Source organism: Primulina tabacum, chromosome 4 (genome assembly GCF_025594145.1).
Source record: "Primulina tabacum isolate GXHZ01 chromosome 4, ASM2559414v2, whole genome shotgun sequence".
Lineage (NCBI taxonomy): Eukaryota > Viridiplantae > Streptophyta > Magnoliopsida > Lamiales > Gesneriaceae > Primulina > Primulina tabacum.
Genome location: NC_134553.1, coordinates 42553815 through 42576477, shown reverse-complemented (window position 1 = coordinate 42576477; position 22663 = coordinate 42553815). Strand labels below are relative to the sequence as shown.

General features: G+C 34.7%; 1 protein-coding gene across 1 annotated transcript; it reads right to left on the bottom strand.

The window, feature by feature from the left end:
• Positions 1-2789: 2789 nt before the first annotated feature.
• On the bottom strand, positions 2790-18118 carry LOC142543301 (beta-glucosidase-like SFR2, chloroplastic). Its single transcript, XM_075650480.1, has 10 exons — positions 17799-18118; positions 16878-17229; positions 16539-16677; positions 16111-16277; positions 4301-4522; positions 3980-4148; positions 3670-3903; positions 3430-3579; positions 3211-3340; positions 2790-3104 (listed from the first exon to the last, which is right to left on the bottom strand). Exons 1-10 carry the CDS (start codon positions 18022-18024, stop codon positions 2896-2898), a joined length of 1998 nt encoding a protein of 665 aa, XP_075506595.1. The 5' UTR covers positions 18025-18118; the 3' UTR covers positions 2790-2895.
• Positions 18119-22663: the final 4545 nt, after the last annotated feature.

Below are 22663 nucleotides of genomic sequence, written 5' to 3'. Positions count from 1 at the left end.
CTTATTCTCAGAAATCAATAGCTAATGCTCAGCCTGTACTCATTCATTCTTAGTCCTTAGCTTTGCAACTTCTACCTTAAGACAGAACACTTCACCTCATTGTTCCCAGTTAGCTTTGTATCCTTGTAAGTTAGGCTCGACTTCTTAAGCTATGGCTTCCTCGACCACCAGTACTTTCTAATATATTTTCTTTTTGAATGAATTATTGTCTTCCTTGAATCTCTTTTTTTGTCATGAGATCTATCGTCTTTGTTAGTTGGCATTCTATCATCCTTCTTTGGTTTGGGACAGTAGTCAATGAAATGACCGACTTTTCCACCGTTGAAAAAAGAAATGTCCTCGTTAGTGGACTCTCTCTTGTGATACTCTCTTGTGATGAGATCTTCGATGAGAGCTCTAAAAATTACCTCGATTCTTCCTCAGAAATTTGCCAATTTTCTGAACGAATAATGACACCATATCATTGTTCAAATGCTCGGCCTAATTCTCCTTGGAAACTGATGGTTCTATTGTTGCAGCAGCTAGTGCCTTGGTCAGTTGGGAACTAAACTCACCATCGGTTCTTGATTCCAATTCAAATTCAAATTCAAATTCATAAGCCATAAGATCTACGAACAGATCATGAAATTCAATCTTGTATGATATTTGGATTCTCTCATAACTATTATCTTGACATCACATTCTCGATTGCCATAATTTTTTTCCAAGAGCCGCCAGTTCGATTATAATGATGCTTAATATTTCATCAAAGTCTGGCATAGACTCAAAAGAGTTTGTTCTCCTTGATCTGATCGTTGCCTTCACACAATTGGATCAGTTTCGCCAGATGTCCTTGGCAGTGGAGCACATTTTGATTTTTCTAAATGTGTTCTTATCCAATATTTTGTACATAATATCCTTGGAAACATTATCCAAATTTTCCTTTCTCTTATCTCGTCGATCCACTCCATTCGTGGCTTTTCAATCATCTAAAGAGCACCACATGAAATGACACTAACAATATTGACTTTTATTATTTTTATTGGTCTGTCTATAATGACGTACCACATGTCATTGTTTTGTGTAACTAAATTAGACTGCACCTGATCTTCTAATAATCAAAGTCCACTTTGGAAAACATAAAGATTTTATTGAAGGAGACCATTTAAATTAATAGTGTTTAGAGACAAGAATTGACCACTTCAGATATAACAAGAGATTGGTTTAGAAGGAGTGAATGAACAATTTCAAAATCAACACAGTTGGGTTAGCAACTCCAAGGTGTAATTCTCGTTAGTTGGATGTTCAATAAACAAGCAGTAAAATACTGTTTACTGAAAATATTTGAACATGGGAGATGGTTTAAAGAAAAACAATTAGTATATCAAACTGATACAACAAAAATAAAATGCACAGGATTGTTTCTGGATGTTTGAATATTTGAATAACTCTTATATCATCTCTTCTTTCACCTGGTAAGATTTCACTAGAAGAATTTAATAATTATAAACAATTTGCAAAAACCTACTTTAGCAAGACTTATCTTTTGTCTATTGAAACTTTTAGACAATTCTCAAACTTAAACAAATGATCATTAAGACACTTACTATCAATTATAAGTATTTCACAACAGAATATACTAGCACGAATTGATCCTCAACGATCGGATATTGATATTTTAAGTGTGTGCTAAAAATGCTTCGAACAATTTAGCTCTAAATAATTTGAAATTAAAAAATAATGCTTCGCAAATCAAGATTGCTAGCTCTTGAAACTTCATTCGACTGATATATTTATAAGCTTCATTCTCAATGGTCATAAATTTCAATCTTAGTCATTTCCAAATAAAGCGGTCGTTGTGTCGTATCATCATCCTTTCTGATAGATCGTACATCTTTTATAGTTCGCGTTGACTCTGACATTTCAGCGGACTGAAAAATGTTGTTAAAATATTTTATCGAATATGTCAGTGGGGCTTTGAAAATTAATGGTGAACAACCTCAGAGAATGTCCACCAAAAATCTGACTGATTCAGTTAGGTATGGTCACCAGTTGTCCTTGAATCAAGTGGCCTTGATCATCAGTTTAGCTTCAAAATCAGTTTTCGTCTTTATTAGTTTGCTAGACGATTAGTTTGTTCAGGAATGATAAGTTACTCGATAGTTCAGTTTCCCTTATTTAATTCAGTTCGATTAGGCTAAGTTAATTCTTCTTTAATTCTGCAGCTTTTGAAAAGCATCCAAAACTTAATTGTCCAACAAATATGTTTTACTATTTTCTTTTAAATATGTTATTTTATAATACCGTGTAAATGTTACCAGTAAATTAATAAGAGATGAGTGTTTTTTGGGGGCGAAAAAAAAAAAAAAAAACCAATCGACAGAAAATATTTTTTTCCAAAACTTGATTTAATTTTTTACTTTGCCCATGCAAAAAATTTATGCATTAGAATAAATTAACATATATTTTTTAAGATTAATAGTATTTTACTGAAATAACCACATCAAGTTAAGCTGAAAATTAATTTCAAAGAGTTGACGGCACAGACCAAATTTTATTATTTCTACCCAATCAAAATAAATTGTCAAAACATTAAAAATTATTTGATCTAATTATTTTTATTAGATATTTTTTCATATACAATAAAAAAAAATTGTACTTTTAAATATGGTAATTTTAACACTTAATTTCCAAAAATTCTACATTTTGAAATTTGGGTTCGGCCGATCATGTAAAGGTGCTTTCGCCAAATTATACGATGAAATGGTATAAAGTTAAATTATTAACAATTTTTAAAATATATCCTCCCATGATTATAAGTGATTTTTCCTGAAGAAATTATAATAATTTACTAATGTTCAATTCAGTTGGTTAGTACTGAATGTGTTACAACTGATACTGCTAACTTTAAATATATCAATACAAGCTAACACTTGATTCCAGAGGCTCATGAATCAAATCCTCATCGAGATCATTCTCAGGCTTTACTCTACGCATGATGGACAGAGGTCGGAGCAAGAGTCCTAAAAACCGGCAAAGAGGATCCTGCAGACCTTCCATTTCATAATGCCCGAATCGCCAGTCTCTCTCGACAAAAGGTCGCGATATTGGTATGTCAAGCCCCCCTGGGCAAACAAAAAGGATCAAGGAAAAGTTTTCAGTCTTTGATACAGTGTCGGATCACGCCGTCGTATAAAAGACGACGCAGCTAGATATGTGTGATATAATTACCAGCATACATATCGCCATTTTTATTCACAGCTCGATAAAATGGCCTCTCTTTTTTCTCTCTAGCAGCCCTTTGAAGTTCATTCCAAGCACGCAACCTATCTAACCGCGTTATTTTACGCGTCTTAACAACCTGAAATAAGGATCCCAGTCACGTCATCAGCGGCAAGAACTCAAGTGCTGAATCTGTAATGAAAAAAATAAACGTATGATAATTCTTACCTTTGAAAACAAATTATATGACGCACGTGGGATTCGAGCGAGATTGTTGGACCGATCAACCCCTACCAATCCAAACTTGGGACCATATCCATCAGCCCATTCCCAGTTATCTGATATTGTCCAAAACAGGTAACCAAGAATTGGTACACCCTAAATGATATCCAAAAGCAGATCAACATCAGAATTTTAACCAAATAGTTCTGTATTTCCACAGTAATTATAAGCAGTTTCAAACCAAACCATTCTCATCGCTGAATAAGTTGCCAAAAGATGTTCCAACATGTATGGTCGCCTTATTAAATCTGTCTCGTCAGATACACCATTTTCTGTAATAATAAATGGTACACCTAAATGTTTGTATCTCTCATGAAAATGTAGCAGTATACGGAACAAGCCATCAGGATATACACCCCGTCCAGATTCACTGTACTCATCATTTTTAACAAGCTTCAATACTGAACGAGAGACCACTTCCTACTCCGGAAAAGAAAACATCAATATTTAATAAAAATAAAATGTCAAAATCAGAAACAATCAGAGCACACAAAACCTGTCCATAATAATTTATCCCAATGTAGTCCATCTTTGCAGATATTTTGTCAATGAACGGAAAAAGTGCCAACGAGTTAGCAACTGATACAGGAGCAATGTCAAAGAGTCCGTATGGTCGTATAAAGGAGACATGGTGTGCGACACCAACAATTGCATTTGGGTTCATGCTGAAGAAAGCCCAAAAAACCTCATATTAGATGTATACCACTGTAGATGTAATCACACAGTAAAATAAAGTCCTATAGTAAGAACTTCAACACATTAGGAACTGAAATCCACAAAATTACAAATATAAAGAAAATATAACAATGGAGAAAACCTTTTCTCATGGATGTAGTCGAAGGCCTTTAAGTGCGCGACTGCCATCCAATGCATGGCCTGGTTAAAGACGCCAGCAGGTAGTGTCGAAGTGGCAGCCTCGAGCATATCAGGATTACCTCCAGGCCAAGCACCAGCAGTGTATGTGAGAAGACAAAAAATGTGAGGTTCATTAAAAGTCACCCAGTAGTCCACCAGACCTGAGACACACTCAACTACCAACCTGCAAAAATAAAAATATTTACCAGGTTCATCCAAATATCTCTAATTCACATGGTCAACGTTTCTGGCAGTTCTATCGAGTGCCTATGGTTCAGTATTGGCACTTGATCCTCAAAACAAATCATTCTCATCAATTGATCTTTGTCGGCTTAAGCTTTAGATGTGTATCATTAGATTTAATGGAATGACACGATGCTAATTACTCTTCGATTTGACAAAAATTTAGATTGATTATAATTAAGTCAAATGATATTAAAAAATATCGGGTCATAGACGATATTAAAATGCATATTTAAATTTTATAGTACATGGAAGTTGAAATAAATAAAATTGGGTCACTTTTACTATCAACATATACACAAAACTTCTGTGAGACGGTCCCATGAGTCATTTTTGTGGAACGGGTACTCTATTTGGGTTACCCATGAAAAAATATTGCACGTTGATTTCATTCTCTCCTCTTAACCTCCTTCCCCAACCCTACAACAATTTTCGTCAGCTTTGACCGCCGCTAGCAGCCGGTGCATCGCCGAGAAATTTGAAATAACCACATTTTCGGAAAGCCCATGACGCAAGCTTTCTTTTGGTACCAATTTTGTGAAGTTTCATTGTGACCCGAAAATCGACAATGGCACAGCAGCCCTCTTGGCTGGGAAAACGTGGGAAAAATTGATGTTTTGGTTGTTCAAGGTTCGGCCTAGCTGTGGGAAATAAGATTTCACAAAGGTTCGACCATTTTTCGACTAGTACATCCACGTCCAGCCACCTTCGACGTGATTCCGGTCCAGCGCCGGCGCGAGCTCCGGTTTCCGACCAACGTGCTCCGGTTTCCGAACGTGTTCCGTGCTCGAGGGTAGAATTTAGTCTTTTGAATTTAAAGCAATTTTGGTGCAAATATCGTATTATTATTGACAAAGTTTTAGGTTAATGTTGTAGGTTCCGAAGTTGATTGATTTGGAGATATAATCCGACGAGCCTAAAATTTATCGTTGATATAATAATGTGATAATTTGAGAAAAATACGATAGTTTAATAATTATTGGAATTTATCGCAATAATTCAAGCAAATACAATAATTCAATTTGAATATTGTGAAATTTTGAAATAAAATTCAAAGTTTGAAATTTTAGAAATTTAACATTCCTAAATAGTTTAAATTGGACTTTTAGTGAATTTAAATGATTTGTGAGATTGTTATACGATAATCAGATCATTTAAATTTAATATTCAGGTGATTTATTTGAGTTGACATTTTCAGGATTTTCTTGAGGATTTAAATTACTGATAAATTCGTTGAGGTACGTAGAGATCAATTATTTTCACAATGTATAAAACATATGATAATCTTGTATATTATTTATTTGTTATTCGTGTGATATTATATGCTGACTTGCATATTATCAGTAGGTAATTGATGTGCAAAATAAAATAAAATATTTTTTTATCCACACATTTTTATTTTAGTTATACACATCAATATCATTGAACATATCATATTGATCACATCTGTTATTGAGATCCAGTTATATTTTGGTTGAGATCTGTTATAGATATGATATGATATTGTGTCATAGAGATATTTGGCTATCTTGATTTTGTTCGGCTTAAATAGTTGTTGGATTTGAGGTAGGGCCATATCCCTGACACGGTCCGCTGAGTCGTGGACCAGCTCAAGCATATTATGTATGATTGTTGATATCGATCATTTGTCACCTGATATCCTGATATCTTGCACCTGATCATGCATACATGCATGGCATCAAAGCATTTCTTTCATGTATCGTGATTTCTTGAATTCTCGTACTGGGGCTTCTGACCCTCGAGGAGGCTATCGTGTCTTTTGTGTGTGGACATGACAGTTGGTACATGTTGTTCGAGGTGCTCGAGAGGAAGCATCATGAAGTACCCGAGATCTTTGAGAGTGGACTCAGTTATATTTAAGTACTGCATAGTGTTTTCATCTCCTAGATATTATATGTATATATTTGGAAGATTGTATTATGTTATTATCGAGTCTTGTCGGCTCTATGATATTTTTGGTTTGTATATCATGATTGTGTCTGGTTGACACTAGTTAGTTAATTGTGTTTATTAAGGGCATATGCTGTTTATTTTTTAGTATTTAATTTTTCTGATATGTCTTATTTCGAGTCGTGCACAGAGACAGATGCAGCAACAACAATTTTCTTATGCCAGAGGTAGTTTTCTAGTTAGCTCGTCTCAGAGACCCTTTGCTCCTGCACAGTCCTATCAGCAGTCTAGCTACCCACAGCTCAGGGGTAATGTGCCACAGTCTTTTCAGAGTCACAGCAGGCCCGAGTATATGCTTTGACTGAGGATCAGGCTATGGAGGCTCCGAGCAGGGTGATCACATATACTTGTCTTATTCACGATCATATTGTACGGGTTTTATTTGATACTGGAGCATCTCATGAATTTATTTGCATCCAAAATGTGGACTACACCATTTCATGAAATTGTATCTGTGTCTAGGCCAGCAGGTCGATTTATTCCTTCTGGGCAAATTATGTTAGATTGTGTGTTGTATTTCGATGATAGCATTATGATCACGAATTTGATTGTATTGCCGATGCATGATTTTGATTGTACCATTGGTTTGGACACATTATCAAGTTACTGAGCCATTGTAGATTGTTTTCACGGGGTAAGTACTATTTAGGCCATACTATGGTAGCAAATGGAACTTTTATGGTCAAGGATCACAAGCTAAGATATCGTTAGTCTCGGTTATGGAAATGTTTAGGTTATTATCATTTGGAAATAAGTGATATATGATTTATGGATGCTATAAAGAAAGAACCGAAATTGTTTGAAATAGTGAAAGAATTCTCTGATGTCTTTCCCGAGGAGATACCAAGCTCTCCACCACAAAAAGAAATAGATTTCAGCATCGAATTGATGTCGGATACTGCGCCAATCTCTAAAGCGCATTACAGAATGGCTTCTATAGAACTGAAAAAATTGAAAAAGCAGTCACATGACTTATTGGACAAGGGTTGTACACGCCCTTGTATGTCACCCTGGGGAGCACCAAGACTGCTCGTAAAAGGAATGTGCATTGATTATAGCCAGCTCAATTGAGTCACTGTTAAAAATAAATACCTTCTGCCTAGAATCGATGACTTGTTTGATCAGCTTCAAGGACTTCTGTTTATTCGAAGATTGATCTTCAATCAGAATACCATCAACTTTGAGTTAAGAGAAGAAGATGTTTCTAAGACGGCTTTTAGAACCAGATATGGATATTATGAATTTCTAGTAATGAAGTTTGGTTTAGCAAATGCTCCACCATCTAAAGCGAATTACAGAATGACTTCTATAGAATTGAAAAAGCACTCACAGGACTTATTGGACAAGGGTTGTACACGCCCTCGTATGTCACCCTGGGGAGCACTTAGACTGCTCGTAAAAGGAATGTGCATTGATTATAGCCAGCTCAATTGAGTCACTAGTTAAAAATAAATACCTTCTGCCTAGAATTGATGACTTGTTTGATCAGCTTCAAGGAATTCTGTTTATTCGAAGATTGATCTTCAATCAGAATACCATCAACTTTGAGTTAAGAGAAAAAGATGTTTCTAAGACGGCTTTTAGAACCAGATATGGATGTTTTTGAATTTCTAATAATGAAGTTTGGTTTAGCAAATGCTCCAGCAATGTTTATGGATTTGATGAATAGTGTTCAGAAACTTTCTGAATAAGTTTGAGATTGTCTTTATTGATGATATATTGGTGTATTCAAGATCAAAGCGAAAACATAAGAATCATTTACGACTGGTTTTTCAAACACTCCGAGATTCTCAATTGTATTTTAAATTGTCAAAATGTGTATTTTGGATGGATAGCGGGATATTTTTTGGTCACGTGATATCAACCCAAAGAATATCTGTAGATCCAAGTAAAGTTGAATCAGTCTTGAATTGGTCTAGACCAACCAATGTACCGGAGATTCGAAGTTTTATGGAATTGGTCGGGTGTTACAAACGATTCGTTCAAGGATTTTCTTAGATTGCCCGACCTATTAACCAACTGACCAAGAAAGATGCAAGATTCATTTAGTCGGATGAATGAGAGAATTGTTTTCTATAATTGAAAGAGAAGTCGTCAACATCACCAGTGTTGGCATTGTCATCTGAATCGGGTGGGTTTGGGATGTGTGTTAATGCAACATGTAAAGTTATTGCCTATAATTAAAGGAAATTGAAAAAACATGAATCCTGACATCCTATTCATGATCTTGAACTAGCAGCCATTATTTTTGCTTTAAAAGTTCGGCGACATTTATATGGTAAACAATTTATTATTTATTTAGATCATTTGAGTTTGAAATATCTTTTAACCCAACCAGAACTGAATATGAAGCAGAGACAATGGTTAGATTTACTGAAAGATTTTGACTGTGAAATACAGTATCAGCGAGGAAGAATGAATTAGGTTGCAGATGCATTAAGCCGGAAGTATTAGTATGATAGCATATATCCATGTGTGGCAGAATTATGATGAATTATGTACTTCTGGATGGACTTTTTCAATCGAAAGACAATTATTTTATCGTTTATGTTTTACAATTTGAGTAGAATGTTATTTCGAGAATCAAGATATCTCAAAAGACTGATCCACGTGTTCAGAAATCAGAAGACATGGTTGTGTCTGGTAATCTAGATAAATACAAATCTCATCAGATGGTTATTTGCAAATGAATAGTAAGTTAGCGGTACTGAATGTCACAGGATTGAGAGAAGCATTGCTTCAAGAGGCGCATTGCAACCGTCACAGTGTTCATTCTGGTAGTCGTAGGATGTACAACATACTGAGACCATATTTCTGGCGGGATGCGATGAAGAGAGATATTTTTGAATTTGTAGCAAGATTTTTAACATGCCAGCAGGTTAAAGCCAAGAAAAGGAAACCTGGAGGTATGTTACCGTGTATAAAAATACCACAATGGAACTAGGAACATTTTGCAATGGACTTCGTGACTCATTTGCCCAAGACGAACAGAGGTTGTGATGCAAGCTGGGTAATGGTCGACAGATTGTTCAAATCAACATACTTCATCCCTTTGGTCGTACTTATGCTTACAATAAAATGGCAAGTTTATATATGGATAATGTTGTTTGCTTTCATGGAGTTCCAGTGTCTGTTGTATGTGATCGAGATCCTGGATTTGCTTCCAAATTTTGGAGTAGCCTTCAAAATGCTTTGGGTACTAAATTGCCAATGAGTACAGCTTATCATCCTCAACCAGATGGTCAGACAGAGAGGACTATCCAAACTTTGGAAGATATGTTATGATCAATGGTCATAGATTTTGGAGGAAACGGGCCAGAATCTGTACCATTGGTGAAATTTTCCTACAATAACAGTTTTCGATGACACCATTTGAAGCTTTGTATGGTAAAAGGTGTCAATCGCAAGTATGTTGGAATGAGATTGGAGAAAAACCATTGGTACAACCTGAATTTGTCGAGGAAATTAATGAGAAGATTAATTTGATTAAAGAAAAGAATGAATGCAGCTCAGGATCGTCAAGCTACCGATGCAAATAAAAGGCGTAGGCTTTGGAATTTCAGGTTGGCGATCAAGTTTTCTTGAAAGTGTCAACATTTCGTGGCACGATGAGATTTGGGTGTAAAAAGAAGTTGGATCCACGTTACATTGGACCATATACTATTGTTGAGAGGATCGGCTCGTTGGCTTATAGATTTGACTTACCGCAGAGTTTTTCTGTTATATATGATGTGTTTTATGTATCTATGTTGTAGAAGTATGAATCGAATCCATTTCATATAGTGAGACCCGAAGATGTGGAGTTGGATAGTTCCCTTAGCTATTGAGTATCCTATAAATTCTTGATGGAAAGGATAAACAACTTCGAAATAAGACAATTCCACTCAGAGTAGTCAAAAGTAGTCGCTTAAGCGCAAAGCGGCTTGAGGCGCAAGGCCTGCGCTTCGGGGAACTCAGAAGCGCAGGAGGTCTACGAAGCTCAGGCTTCTGTGCGCTTCGCTTGTTGGCAAAAGGCGATTGCCTGTGCGCTTCATAGACGATGCCTAACCATTTTTTTAAAAGATTGCCCAAGGCCCTAACAATTTTTTAAAAACAAAATTAAGCCCAACCCATCTAAACGATCGTTGTCTTGTTTCTCAAATCTCGTCACTCTCACTGCCTCACTTCCAGTATCTGCCTGCCGTCGCTGCTCTGCCGTCCCCTGCCGTGTTCCCGTTCTCTTTTGCTGCCCAAAATTAGTAAACCCTAATTTTAAGATTTTTAGTAAAAAAAACTTTTAACCTATGTTTTTTTTATAATAGGTGATTGTCATTTATTTTTTCAGTTATTTAACCATGTCAAACGCAACAATTCCATCAAATTGAAAGGATATTTCTTGGAATTATGCAACACATCCGGATCCTTGTATGTTGTTTTTGTGGTAAAATAACAAATGGTGGGATATATCGGCACTAGCTACATTTATTTAGGGGTGATAGAAATGTGAAAGCTTGTGCATAATGTTCGGAGCATGTTAAAGAAGAAATTAAAGAGTTTATGTGAAAAAATACTTCGAAGAATCAAATGTAAGATATTTCTCATTTAGATGATATTGTTGATTTGGAAGAAGATGAAGATGATATTCAAACTAAACTGAAAAGGAAACGACCAATATCCGGTTTAAGTATCCCTCATATGGTGAAGGGTAAAAGTGTAAACAAATCGAGCCTATTGACCTTTGTTTTGTGAAAGATGTAGAAAAAATTGTCAGACAAATGCTTGCGAAAAATAAAAGCCTATATGATGAAAATAAGAAGAAATTAAGAGAAGATAGATTCAAAAATTTGCTACATGGATGTATTATGCCAGAATTCCTTTCAATGCCATTAAATTTGATTATTTGAAGCCATGTATTGATGCTATTGGGACTTTTGTAGTGGGAATGAAACCTCTATCATATCATGAAGTAAAAGTTAAGCATTTGAAGAAGGAGTGGACAAATACGAACCTGCTTCTCAAATCCCACGAAGAAGATCATGCTGGGTATGGTTGCACAATCATGACAAATGGGTGGACGAATAAAAAAAGTAACTCTATAAATTTTATGGTAAATGGTCCTATAAGAAATATATTTGTTGAATCGGTGGATGCTTCAAGTTATTCTCACACTGCTGATAAAAAGTATGAGTTACTTTCTAAATTTGATAACATAATGTGGTTCAGGTTGTAACACATAATGCAAGCTGCGATGTTAAAAGCAGTTAATATTTCAAATTGAAAATTAAATAAAAAATAAGATTTTTTTTAATATTTTAAAGTAAATTTACTTTATTTTTTAGATCGTCTTTTGGAAAACAATTTTCCACACCCGTATTGGACTCCATGTACAGCTCATTGCTTAGATTTGATGCTTGAGGAAATATTCAAAATTTCTAATCTCAAAAAATTGCATGAATAGGCATTGATGGTGAATGATTATATTTACAATAGACCACAATTATTGAGCATGATGAGGGACTTTACTAGACGTGGAGGCATGGCGAGAACTGAAAAGACTCGTTTCGCAACCATTTTTTGACTTTAAAGCGGTTTCAAGTTCAACAATCAAATATGATAAAGCAGTTTACATCTGAAAAGTGGGCAAAAAGTTGATATTCTAAAGAGGCGGCTGGAAAACGTGTAGCAAAAGTGATATTGATGCCTTCATTTTGGAAAACTGCAGTTTTCGCATTAAAAGTTGGCGGCCCATCGCTGAAAGTATTGCGACTGGAAGACAGTTAAAAAATGTGCCTATGGGTTACATTTATGAGGCAGTGGACAGAGTTAAAGAAGCTATCGCTACATTATTTTAAATAATGAAAAGAAATATCGTGGTATTTTTGAAATCATTGACAAAAGATAGAAGATTCGACTCCATCATCCTTTGCATGCGGCTAGATATTTCTTAAATCCCAAGTTTTTTACTCAATTCGTGACATAGAAAATGATGAAGTGTAGGAGGGTCTATACAAATGAATAGCATTGGTGCGAGGTGAAGATTTGCAAAATAAGATCACAAATCTATTGGATAAATATAAAAAGCACGACTTTTTGGTTTACCCATGGCTATCAGACAAAGAGCTTCAAAATTATCAGGTAAATAATATTTGGTGCAATATCAATTTATTTTTTATGCATTACTTACAAAATAGATACAAACTTTGGATGATAAGAAATTTAATCTTATATTTTTCTTTGTCTTTCAACTTTCAAGCTGATTGGTGGTCTTCTTATGGCGCATCAACACCTGAATTTAAAATATTAAATTTTATATTATGGAGTATAAACCTAAAATCTTACTTTCTAATTTTAACTTTTTGACAGATGCATTCTAAAAAAAGAAATAGGTTGTCTCAACAACGATTGAATGATTTGGTATATATCAAATACAACAGAGCGTTGAAGCGAATATATGTCATGTGATATAAGATTGATCCTATTTCTTTGTTAGAGAGAATATATGTCATGTAAGATAAGATTGATCCTATTTCTTTGTTAGAACTTTGTTAGAAATAGATAATAGTAATGAATGGTTCTTGGAAAAGTTGAATTATTCGGTATATATCAAATACAACAGAGCATTGAGGCGAAGATATGCCATGCGAGATAAGATTGATAATATATCTTATAATAGTAATGAATGGTTGTTGGGAAAGTTGGATAACTGTGATAAAGACAATGATGATAACGATTTTGTCTATGAAGATGATGATTTGTGTTGGACTGATGTAGCACAAGCAGCTGGGGTTGGTCAAAGTTTTCGATCTCGAAATGCAACTACTTCAAAAAGAGCATCGTCACCCATTTCAGTAAAAATAAAGCAATCTTCAGCTCGAACCAGTCTTCTGGATGAAGAAGAGATAAACAGTGATGATGAAACTGAAGAAGAAGAAGATACCGATGAATACAAATTAAGCGATGGGGCTGATGACATAGACTTGGAAGATGAAGATGACGATTATTATGACATTTGAAAATTTCATCTTTCACATTTTTAAAGAGTTGTTATTTTATTTTTATTTTTTGAAAATATTTTGTTTATTGCTCTTTTTTCCGTAAAACCTGCACTTCGCTATGGCGTTTTAAGCCCCAAGACACTTGAGCGCTTTTTTGCAGCTCACGCTTTTGACAACAATGATTCCACTGGTTATGGTACAGTGGAGTAGACATGGGACTGAATAGGCTACATGGGAGCTGGAGGCTAAAATGCGTTAAGAATGACCTCACTTGTTTGAAACTGTCACACATCATTCCATGTTCTCTGATTTTACCTATGTACTATCAGTGGTAGATATTTTGACTTGAATGTAAGTTGTGTTGTGTTTTGATTTCGAGGAAATCTTTTGTTAAAGGGGGAGAAATATAATGACACGATGTTAATTACCCTTTTTATTTGGCAATAATTAAGATTAATTATTTTACACGAAGAATTTAAAACAATTAAGTCATATAATTAAATTGTGTGTCTAAACTTTGAATTAGAAAATATCGGTTTATAAACGATATTAAAATACATATTTTAATTTTATATTACACGAGAGTTGAAATAAATCAAATTAGGCACTTTTACTATCAACATATAATATATATACACGACACACTAATTTCCTTCTCTCTCTCCTACTATCTTCCCAAACCCTTCAACAATTTTAGTCAACATTGACCGCCGCTAGCGGCCGGTGCGTCGCCGGAAAATTTGAAATAACCACTTTCTGAAAGCCCATGATGTAAGATTTCTTTTGGTACCGATTTTGTGAAGTTTCATTGTGACCCGAAAATCGGCGATTGCACAGCAGCCCTCTTGGCTGGGAAAACATGGGAAAAATTCAGGTTTTGGTCTTTAAGTTTCGGCCTAGCTGTGGGAAGCAAGATTTCACAAAGGTCTAGCCATTTTCCGACTGGTACAGCCCCGTCCAGCCACCTCCGACGTGATTACCGACCACAGTGTTCCGTGTTGGAGGTGTTAAAACTGGATTTTTCCAGCCACTGTTGTTTGGGTTATAGGCTGCTCGAGGGTAGAATACAGTCTTTTGAATTTAACGCAATTTTGGTCCAAATATCGTATAATTATTGACAAAGTGTTAGGTTAATGTTGTAGGTTCTGGAGTTGATCGATTTGGAGTATAATCCGGCGAGCCTAGAATTTATCGTTGATATAATAATGTGATAATCTGAGATAATTATGATAGTTTGATAACTATTGGATTTATCGCAACAATTCGAACTAATAAAATAATTCAATTTGAATATTGTGAAATTTTGAGATAAAATTCAATGTTTAAAATTATAGGAATTTAAAGTACTTAGATAGTTGAAATTGGACTTTTAGTGAATTTAAATGATTTATGAGATTATTATATGATAATAAGACGATTTAAATTTAATGATCACGTGATTTGTCTGAGTTGACATTTACAGGATTTTCTTGAGGATTTAAATTACTGGTAAATCGGTTGAGGTACGTAGAAATCAGTTATTTTCATGATGTCTGACAGAGGCATCTGATGATCCTGTGTATTATTTATTTGTTATTTGTTGATCTGTTTGATATTATATGCTGACTTGCATATTATCAATGGGTAATTGATGTATAAAATAAATAAAATATTTCTTGTCCATGCACATTTTTATTTTAATTATGACACATCAATACCATTGAACATTATATTGAGCTTGTCTGTTATTGAGATCCAGTTATATTTCGGTTGAGATCAGTTAAATATATGATATTGTGTCATGGAGATAATTGGATACCTTAATTCGGTCCGGCTTAGGTAGTTGCTGGCTTCGAGGCAGGACCATATCCCAGACGCTATCCATTTAGTCGTGGACCAGCTCGAGCATATTATGTATTATGATTGTTGATATCGATCATTTGATTCATGATACTCTGATATCTTGCACTTGTTCGTGCATTGCATTCATGCATGACATCATTGCATTTCTATGTCATATATCGTGGTTTCTTGATGTCCCTTACTGGAGTTATTGAACATCGAGAGGGGGCTATCGTGTCTTTTCTGTGTGGACATGACATGGTTCGACCTCATGTGTTCAAGAGTGAACATCAGGAAGTACCAGAGCTTCTTGAGAGTGGGCTCAGATGTATTTAGGTACTGCGTAGTATTGTCGTCTTCCAGATACTATATGTATATAATTAGAGGATTGTATAATGTTATTATCGAGCCTTGTCGGCTCAATGATATTTTGGGTTTGTGTATGTCATGAGTGTGTTTGGCCAACACTTGTTTATGTTAGTTGTATCTATTGAGGGCATATGTTGTTTATTTTGAGCATTTGATTTTTCTGGTATGTCCCATTCACGAGAAGGTCATGACGGAATTTTTAGAGGTCCGAACGCAAATTTTTAACTCACTTTCCACTATTTATTAATTAATTATGATTGCATGTTAATTAATTATGATTAGGATAACAGAACCTTACATTTAATGAGAAAAATGTTAATATGATCAAAAGCATATAAAGGATTGACGAATTAGACATAAAATCAACTACTACAAGACAAATCAAAATCCTAACCTGGTAAAGTCCATAAAATATTCAACAGTCTTTTCCACCTTCCACCCTCCGCATTCGGCTGCCCATGGTGGCAAAGAATGATGGAACAAGGTCAGCATTACTTTCATCCCATAGGAGCGAACTTTTTCTATTATCCATTTATATCGCTCCAATGCAGCGAAATTAACCTAAAGGGTACATTTGAATATAGTATTATCAATTGTGTGACAGTATCACATTGGAAAACATGCACGCATGAGCAATTGAAACGATCGTCAAATCTTGAAACTTTGATTCCAGAATGAACAACAGGAGTAAAAACAATATTACTAAAATGAAAATGAAAATCCATTCGTCATTAACATCAACCTGAACCTTACTGCTTGAACGGAATAGTACACATATTCATTACGGATATCGGAGTAGAGCATTTTCAAAGTCGTTCTTACTGTTTCCTTAAGACCATTTGTTGGATTCTTAGGTATGATTCTTGTCCAGTCTATTCCCATCCGAAAAACTTGCACACCAGTATCACTGGCCAATTTCAATTCTGTATCAGGATCTGACCAAAATCTTAATCTCTCCTCCCTGAAAATAAAATCACTCGTTACTTCATAGATTATATATTTCAGTTTACAAAAGTATATGCTGGTCCGCTAACAAGAATACATCATTCTCATCGAATTGCTTGGAGAAGGACTACTATGCCTATCTAACTAATCTAAGCAATAACTTAACAAAATTACTTTTTTCTCAAGCGTAATTTGAGAACTATATATAGCTCTTACGGGTGGGGAACATTATGCCAGGCAGCGACTGTATGATGACATTCTTCCTCCAAGATGTCTTGTTCAATTTCTTCGAATTTCTTATATCCTCTGATTTTTGCTTCCATTGCTATCCTAACTTCTTTTCTTCTCTTCGAGCTCTTATTCTCTTCTATGCCTGGCATTGAGGCTGGCTGAGAACTACCATCTGCTCCAGCCGTACCAATAACAGCATCCACTGGTTCAGAACCTTTTATCGACTCCGGTCGGTCACACGGGTGTTCCTCAGCAAACCGAAGCCATGCATCATCGAGCTTGTCCTCAACGTGGGCTGGTGCAGTGGCTAATCCAAAAAAGAACCCTTTTTCCTCATCTACAGAAAATTATACACAACAAAAGTTGAGCCACACACATTTTGGCAGATTTCATAGTCCACAGGGGGAAAAGCCTTTTGCAAATGTGGTTAAAAACCATAAACAACTGTTCATTTACCGGGACTCCGCCTTTTCAATAACCTTGCAAGCAAAGAACTCTCACTCACATTAAGTTAATCACTTCGGCCCACGCTCTTGTAAAGCTTCGTTACACTAACAGCTCCTAAATGACAATCAAGTGCCCACAAGAAAAACAAATGTTCATTTTTTTTCCATCTTTCTATTAAGAAAAGCACGAAAGTAGCAATCGTGGGCAACAATTAGCCTTAGGATGGTGCAATTGATTACGGTAACTACCTGGGTCGAGCCCGACCAAGAAAGTCTAATAAAAGGGAATCATAACAAATTCCATACTTCACCAGCAACCACAATTAATCCCTCAACAGCAAAAAATATCAATAAACTTCCAAACCTCCTTAAGTAACAAGCTACCTCGAACGAATAAATAGCAACCCACAAAGCCAAAGTCAATCGTTCTCACCCGTAATCGAGCTGAGGATCAAGTTACCTGGGGAAGAAGAATTGATGTCGAAGTCAGCAAGAACGTCAGCGGACTCGTCAATGGGGGACTTGAACCGCTTCAAGTTTTTCCGCCGGTAGCATGAGAAGGAATAAGCGTTGGCGGCGACAGTGACGGAGACTAGAATCCCGGCGAGCTTGGTGGCCGTCACGAACAACGTGACCAGCGTCATGTTGGTGAAGAAGATTGATCGCCCGATGGGGAAAGTTCTCATTTTTGTACTGTATGGTATGTGTATGGATGTTATCAAGAAGAGACGAGAGGCCAACGCGTGTCATAACACCTGACTTGACGTGATGAAATCGACCTTGTATCGCGTGCCATTGACTCCCAAGACCTCATAGATTTTATCGAGATTAGATTATGGTTCGCAATTGGATCGCGGAGGTAACCCGACGTGGATTTTTTTAAGAAAAAAAATTATAAAATGAATATTTTGGAAAAAATATCTAAAATACGTTAATCAAAATAAACTTATTTGATGAAAACAAAATAATAAAAATAATTTTAAAATTTTATTGGCATTTTCACAACTCACTCAAATTTGAAATATACTGTTAAAAAAATTTGGGTTATAATCAATAAATTTTGAAATATTTTTAATTGGAGATACGTATGTTTCTTCAAATTTGAATATATTTAAATAGGGGTGTCAAAATGCAACCCGACACGAAAAAAATCAGGTTCGGGTTGGTGTTTTTCGGGTTCGGGTTAGCACCAGGTTAGATAGGTCTCGGGTTGGGTCGGGTTGGGTCGCGGGTTGACCCGAAAACTTTTTTTTTTTGAAAATATTACCTACATTTTTATATATTGTATGTTTGAACAAAATTTATTTTATATTTATATGATAAATTTTAATCATTTAATATTTATTTGGATATTTTTTATTTTTTTAACAATTGTTTATTTGATTTAGTAAATATACTTTAATTTTCTACCATTAAACTTTCAAATTTAAATCTAAAATTTTGTTATTATGTGTTTAAATTAAAATGTTATTATTATTTTTTATTTTTTCGAATTTTTTTCATTAATTTTTTTTAGAAAATAAATAAAATTCGGGTTAGACGGGTTCGTGTTCGGGTTGGGGGTTTTCGGGTTGCTTCGGGTTGGGGTTGAAAAAAAAATCAAAAAATTTCGCGGGTTGACCCGAAATCCGACCCACCTAACCCGATTGACACTCCTAGATTTAAATTGTAGATTGATGAACTAATATTGCTTACTTCATCAAATCTTACATGAAGGAGCGTTATAGATTATTTAATAATATTAAAATCAATATTTTATAATTAGTTTAATTATTTTATTATTAGACAATCTGATGAAAACTTTCCAAGGAAAAATAAATAAGTCTCAGTCTTGCACTTTTTTATTAATCTTTTATTGATGGATCAAGCGGAAAAATTGACTCGAGATTCAACATCTTAGATCGAACGAAGTGCTTTGTAATGTTTATAGTCAAATTAATGTTAAACATATTAAATTATTTATATGATATATATATATATATATATATATATATATATAAAATAATTACAACTATTTGATAATACTGAAAAGTACCTGCAAATGTTATATTATTGAAACTAATATCATGGAGAGTGACTGTGCAAGAACAAAATCATCAGTCCTAAAAAAACACCCATTCAGCTCTTCTCTCGAGATATCTTCTCATTTGAGTGTGCAGTTATATAATATTTTTGAGGTGATTGTTCTCATGTATTAAGAGTGTGTATTCTATTTGGAAACACACTGACAGTTGTACACCATAAAATATTATAGTGCAATTTATTTCATCTTGCTTGTGATTTTTATTCTAATAATTTTTAGAGGTTTTTAACGTAAATCTTGGTGTCCAATTTTTACTTTATTTTTATATTTGTATCTCAAGATGCCGCATCTGAGACTAATAAGTGGTATCAGAGTCTTTGTTTAAAATTTCTTAAAATTTTGAGTATGCTTTGTGGTTACAATCTTGACAAATATGCCACATTAAAAAATATATTTTTGATATTTTTATTAAGACGGTATTATCTTGTTCAGTCTAATAAATTATTGTGGATATATTGGCGGTCAAGTACGAGATAGCAAAATTCAGCGGAAACAATTTTATGTTGTGAAAAATAAAGATACAAGCAGTTTTAAGAGTTGGTGGCTATTGGAGATAGACCGAAGGAAATGAAAGACAATTGAAAGTGGAATGAAATGAATTATAATGTTTTTGTCAATTTATACTTGACCATACCAAAAAAGTGCTGTTAAGTATCTTTCAGATAAATAAGAAAAAATATATCTAGGATAATCTGACAAAAATATATGAGGTCAAGTCACTGCACAACAATATTTTCTTAAAAAGAAGGTTTAATACTCTACGGATGATGGAATCATTATCGATGACTAACCATATCAGCACACTAAATTCTCTATTTGTCCAATTCACCTCTTTAGGGTATAAAATAGAGAAAATGAATGTGTGAAGCTTCTACTTCAAAGTATATCAGATTCATTTGATTAACTTTATCATCAATTTAACCAATTATATCCCTATGAGCTCTATAAAATTAGACATTTTCTTAACTGTGGTTCTCGGAGAATAAATCTGGCGTAAGAATAAGGAAGATATGTTGTAACTTCGAAGCAGACATATGCTTTATCGATAATAAGAGGAAGATTTATGGATTGTAACTCTAGCAGGAGCTAAAGACGAGGTAGATCAAATTCGAAAAGTATGAAAAAAAATATTTATTGTTTTAAATGCGGCGGTAAATGACACTTCAAAAAAGAGTGTATAAATATCGAGAAGGATCATCAAGGATATGTGACCACTACTTTAGGTAATAGTGAAATATTATTTAGCGAAACATCAATAGTCCCAGAAGGCAGACACAAATTTTATGACGCCTAGATTATGAATTCAGCATCGACATGGCACATGACGCCTTAGAGAGAATGATTCGATCAATATGATCAGTCTCGGGATGATCGGTATACGGTATTCATGAAAAGTGATCATCCTTGGAAATCTCTGGGGATGGTACCATCAAAATAAAATGTTTGATGGCACAATTTGCAACATAAAAGAGATACGACATATGAAGGGGCTAGCGAAGAATCTTTTGTCCTTGGATAAATTGGATGATATCGGGTGCAAAACTCGTATCGGGAATGAGATAATGAAAATTGTGAAGGGAGCCCTTGTGGTTATGAAGGGGAAAGGTTGACACAAATTCGTGTGTACTTTTTGAAGAAACATACAAAGAGAGGGACATTGTGGTTGCATCGATTGGTGCAAGAGAAGAACTAACAGTATTATGACACAGAAATCTCGACATATGACAAAACGAGGGTGGGTTGAAAATTCTCTCAGAACGGAAGCTGATGTCGAGGCTTACAAAAGTCTCTCTACCCATTTGTGAGAGTTGTGTTATTAGTAAACAAGACATATTAAAGTTTGACACTTCTAATGCCAAAAATAAAATCATATTGGAGCTGATTCATTCAGATGTTTGGTATTCGGCAAGGCAACATGAGATTATATTTTTCTACCATCCCAGAAATTAGTTTTTGTTAATAAAATCATTTAGGCGAGAGTGGTAAATATATAAAGTACGGTACCAAAAACAGTGGTGTTGGTTAATGTCTTTTGTGCTGAAATGTGAGACTATCTACAGCCATGAGTGATCTTTTCTGTATTTGGCAAGGCAGCATGAGATTATATCTTTCTACCATCCCAGAAATTAATTTTTATTAATAAAATCATTTAGGCGAGAGTCATAAATATATAAAGAAAAGAGAATGGGAATAATAGGAAGAACCACTTTTAATAGTTATATTTTGTTGTATAAAAATGAAGAATATCCTTTATTTAATGTATTAATTGAATTCCAATTAATAAAATTATCTGTTTCTTGCTGAAATTAATGTTGGTGTTAGCTCTTTTTCTTTCAACCTCTTTTTTGCCGCTATTTTGATTGCTATGAGAGGTTCCTTCATTATTATTTTTTTCAATCTCCTCTTCGGTAGCTTCTTCACTTGTTTGTTTCTAATCTATCTAGTAAAGTGTTTGGTTTTTTCTTTCAGGATGGAGTTTAATATGCCTCCAAGTCCATCCCAAACATCAAACGCAACATAATCTTAAACACAAGAGTCTACAGCTCAAAAACGATTAAGAAAAGCTTTGAAAGCAAAGCCTCCTATGGCTCCTAAGCAGTCCAGAAGTATATTTTGGGAGATTGTGAAAATAGTACAAGACATTTGGTTGATGAAAGCATCAAACAAATAGGGATATGCAAATATTGCAAAGTTGAGATTCCAACAGTTTACAGAAGTACTAGTGGGTTAAAAAACCACTTCGTAAAGAGGGGTAACTCGAGTTCGCTCTACGAAGCGAGTACAGATGATAAAAGTCAAACTTTATTGATGAATGAGACTATGGGGCAAGGAAGTGCCTTGGTTCCTCATACTTATAATAAAAAAAGATGTGAGATGAAATTGGCAAGGTATGTGATTGTTGATTAAATGTCTTTTAGGGCTGTCCAAGGAAGGGGGTTTGTCAAATTATTGCATGAATTACAACCGAGATTCAGAATTCCTGATTGAAAGAAAGTTGAAAGTATGGTTTATTATATATTTTTAGATCGAGAAAGCTAAGATACAAAGTGTGATCAGAGACCAAAGGATAATTGTCACAATTGCTGCTTGGACATTCATTCAAAACATAAATTACATGGTGATGATAGCTCATTTTTTGGATTGTGATTGGAAGTTAAATAAAAGAATAATTAACTTCGCAAAAATCATTAGTCATGCCAGGGAAGAAATTGGAAAGATGGTTGAGGTTTGTCTGAGAGAGT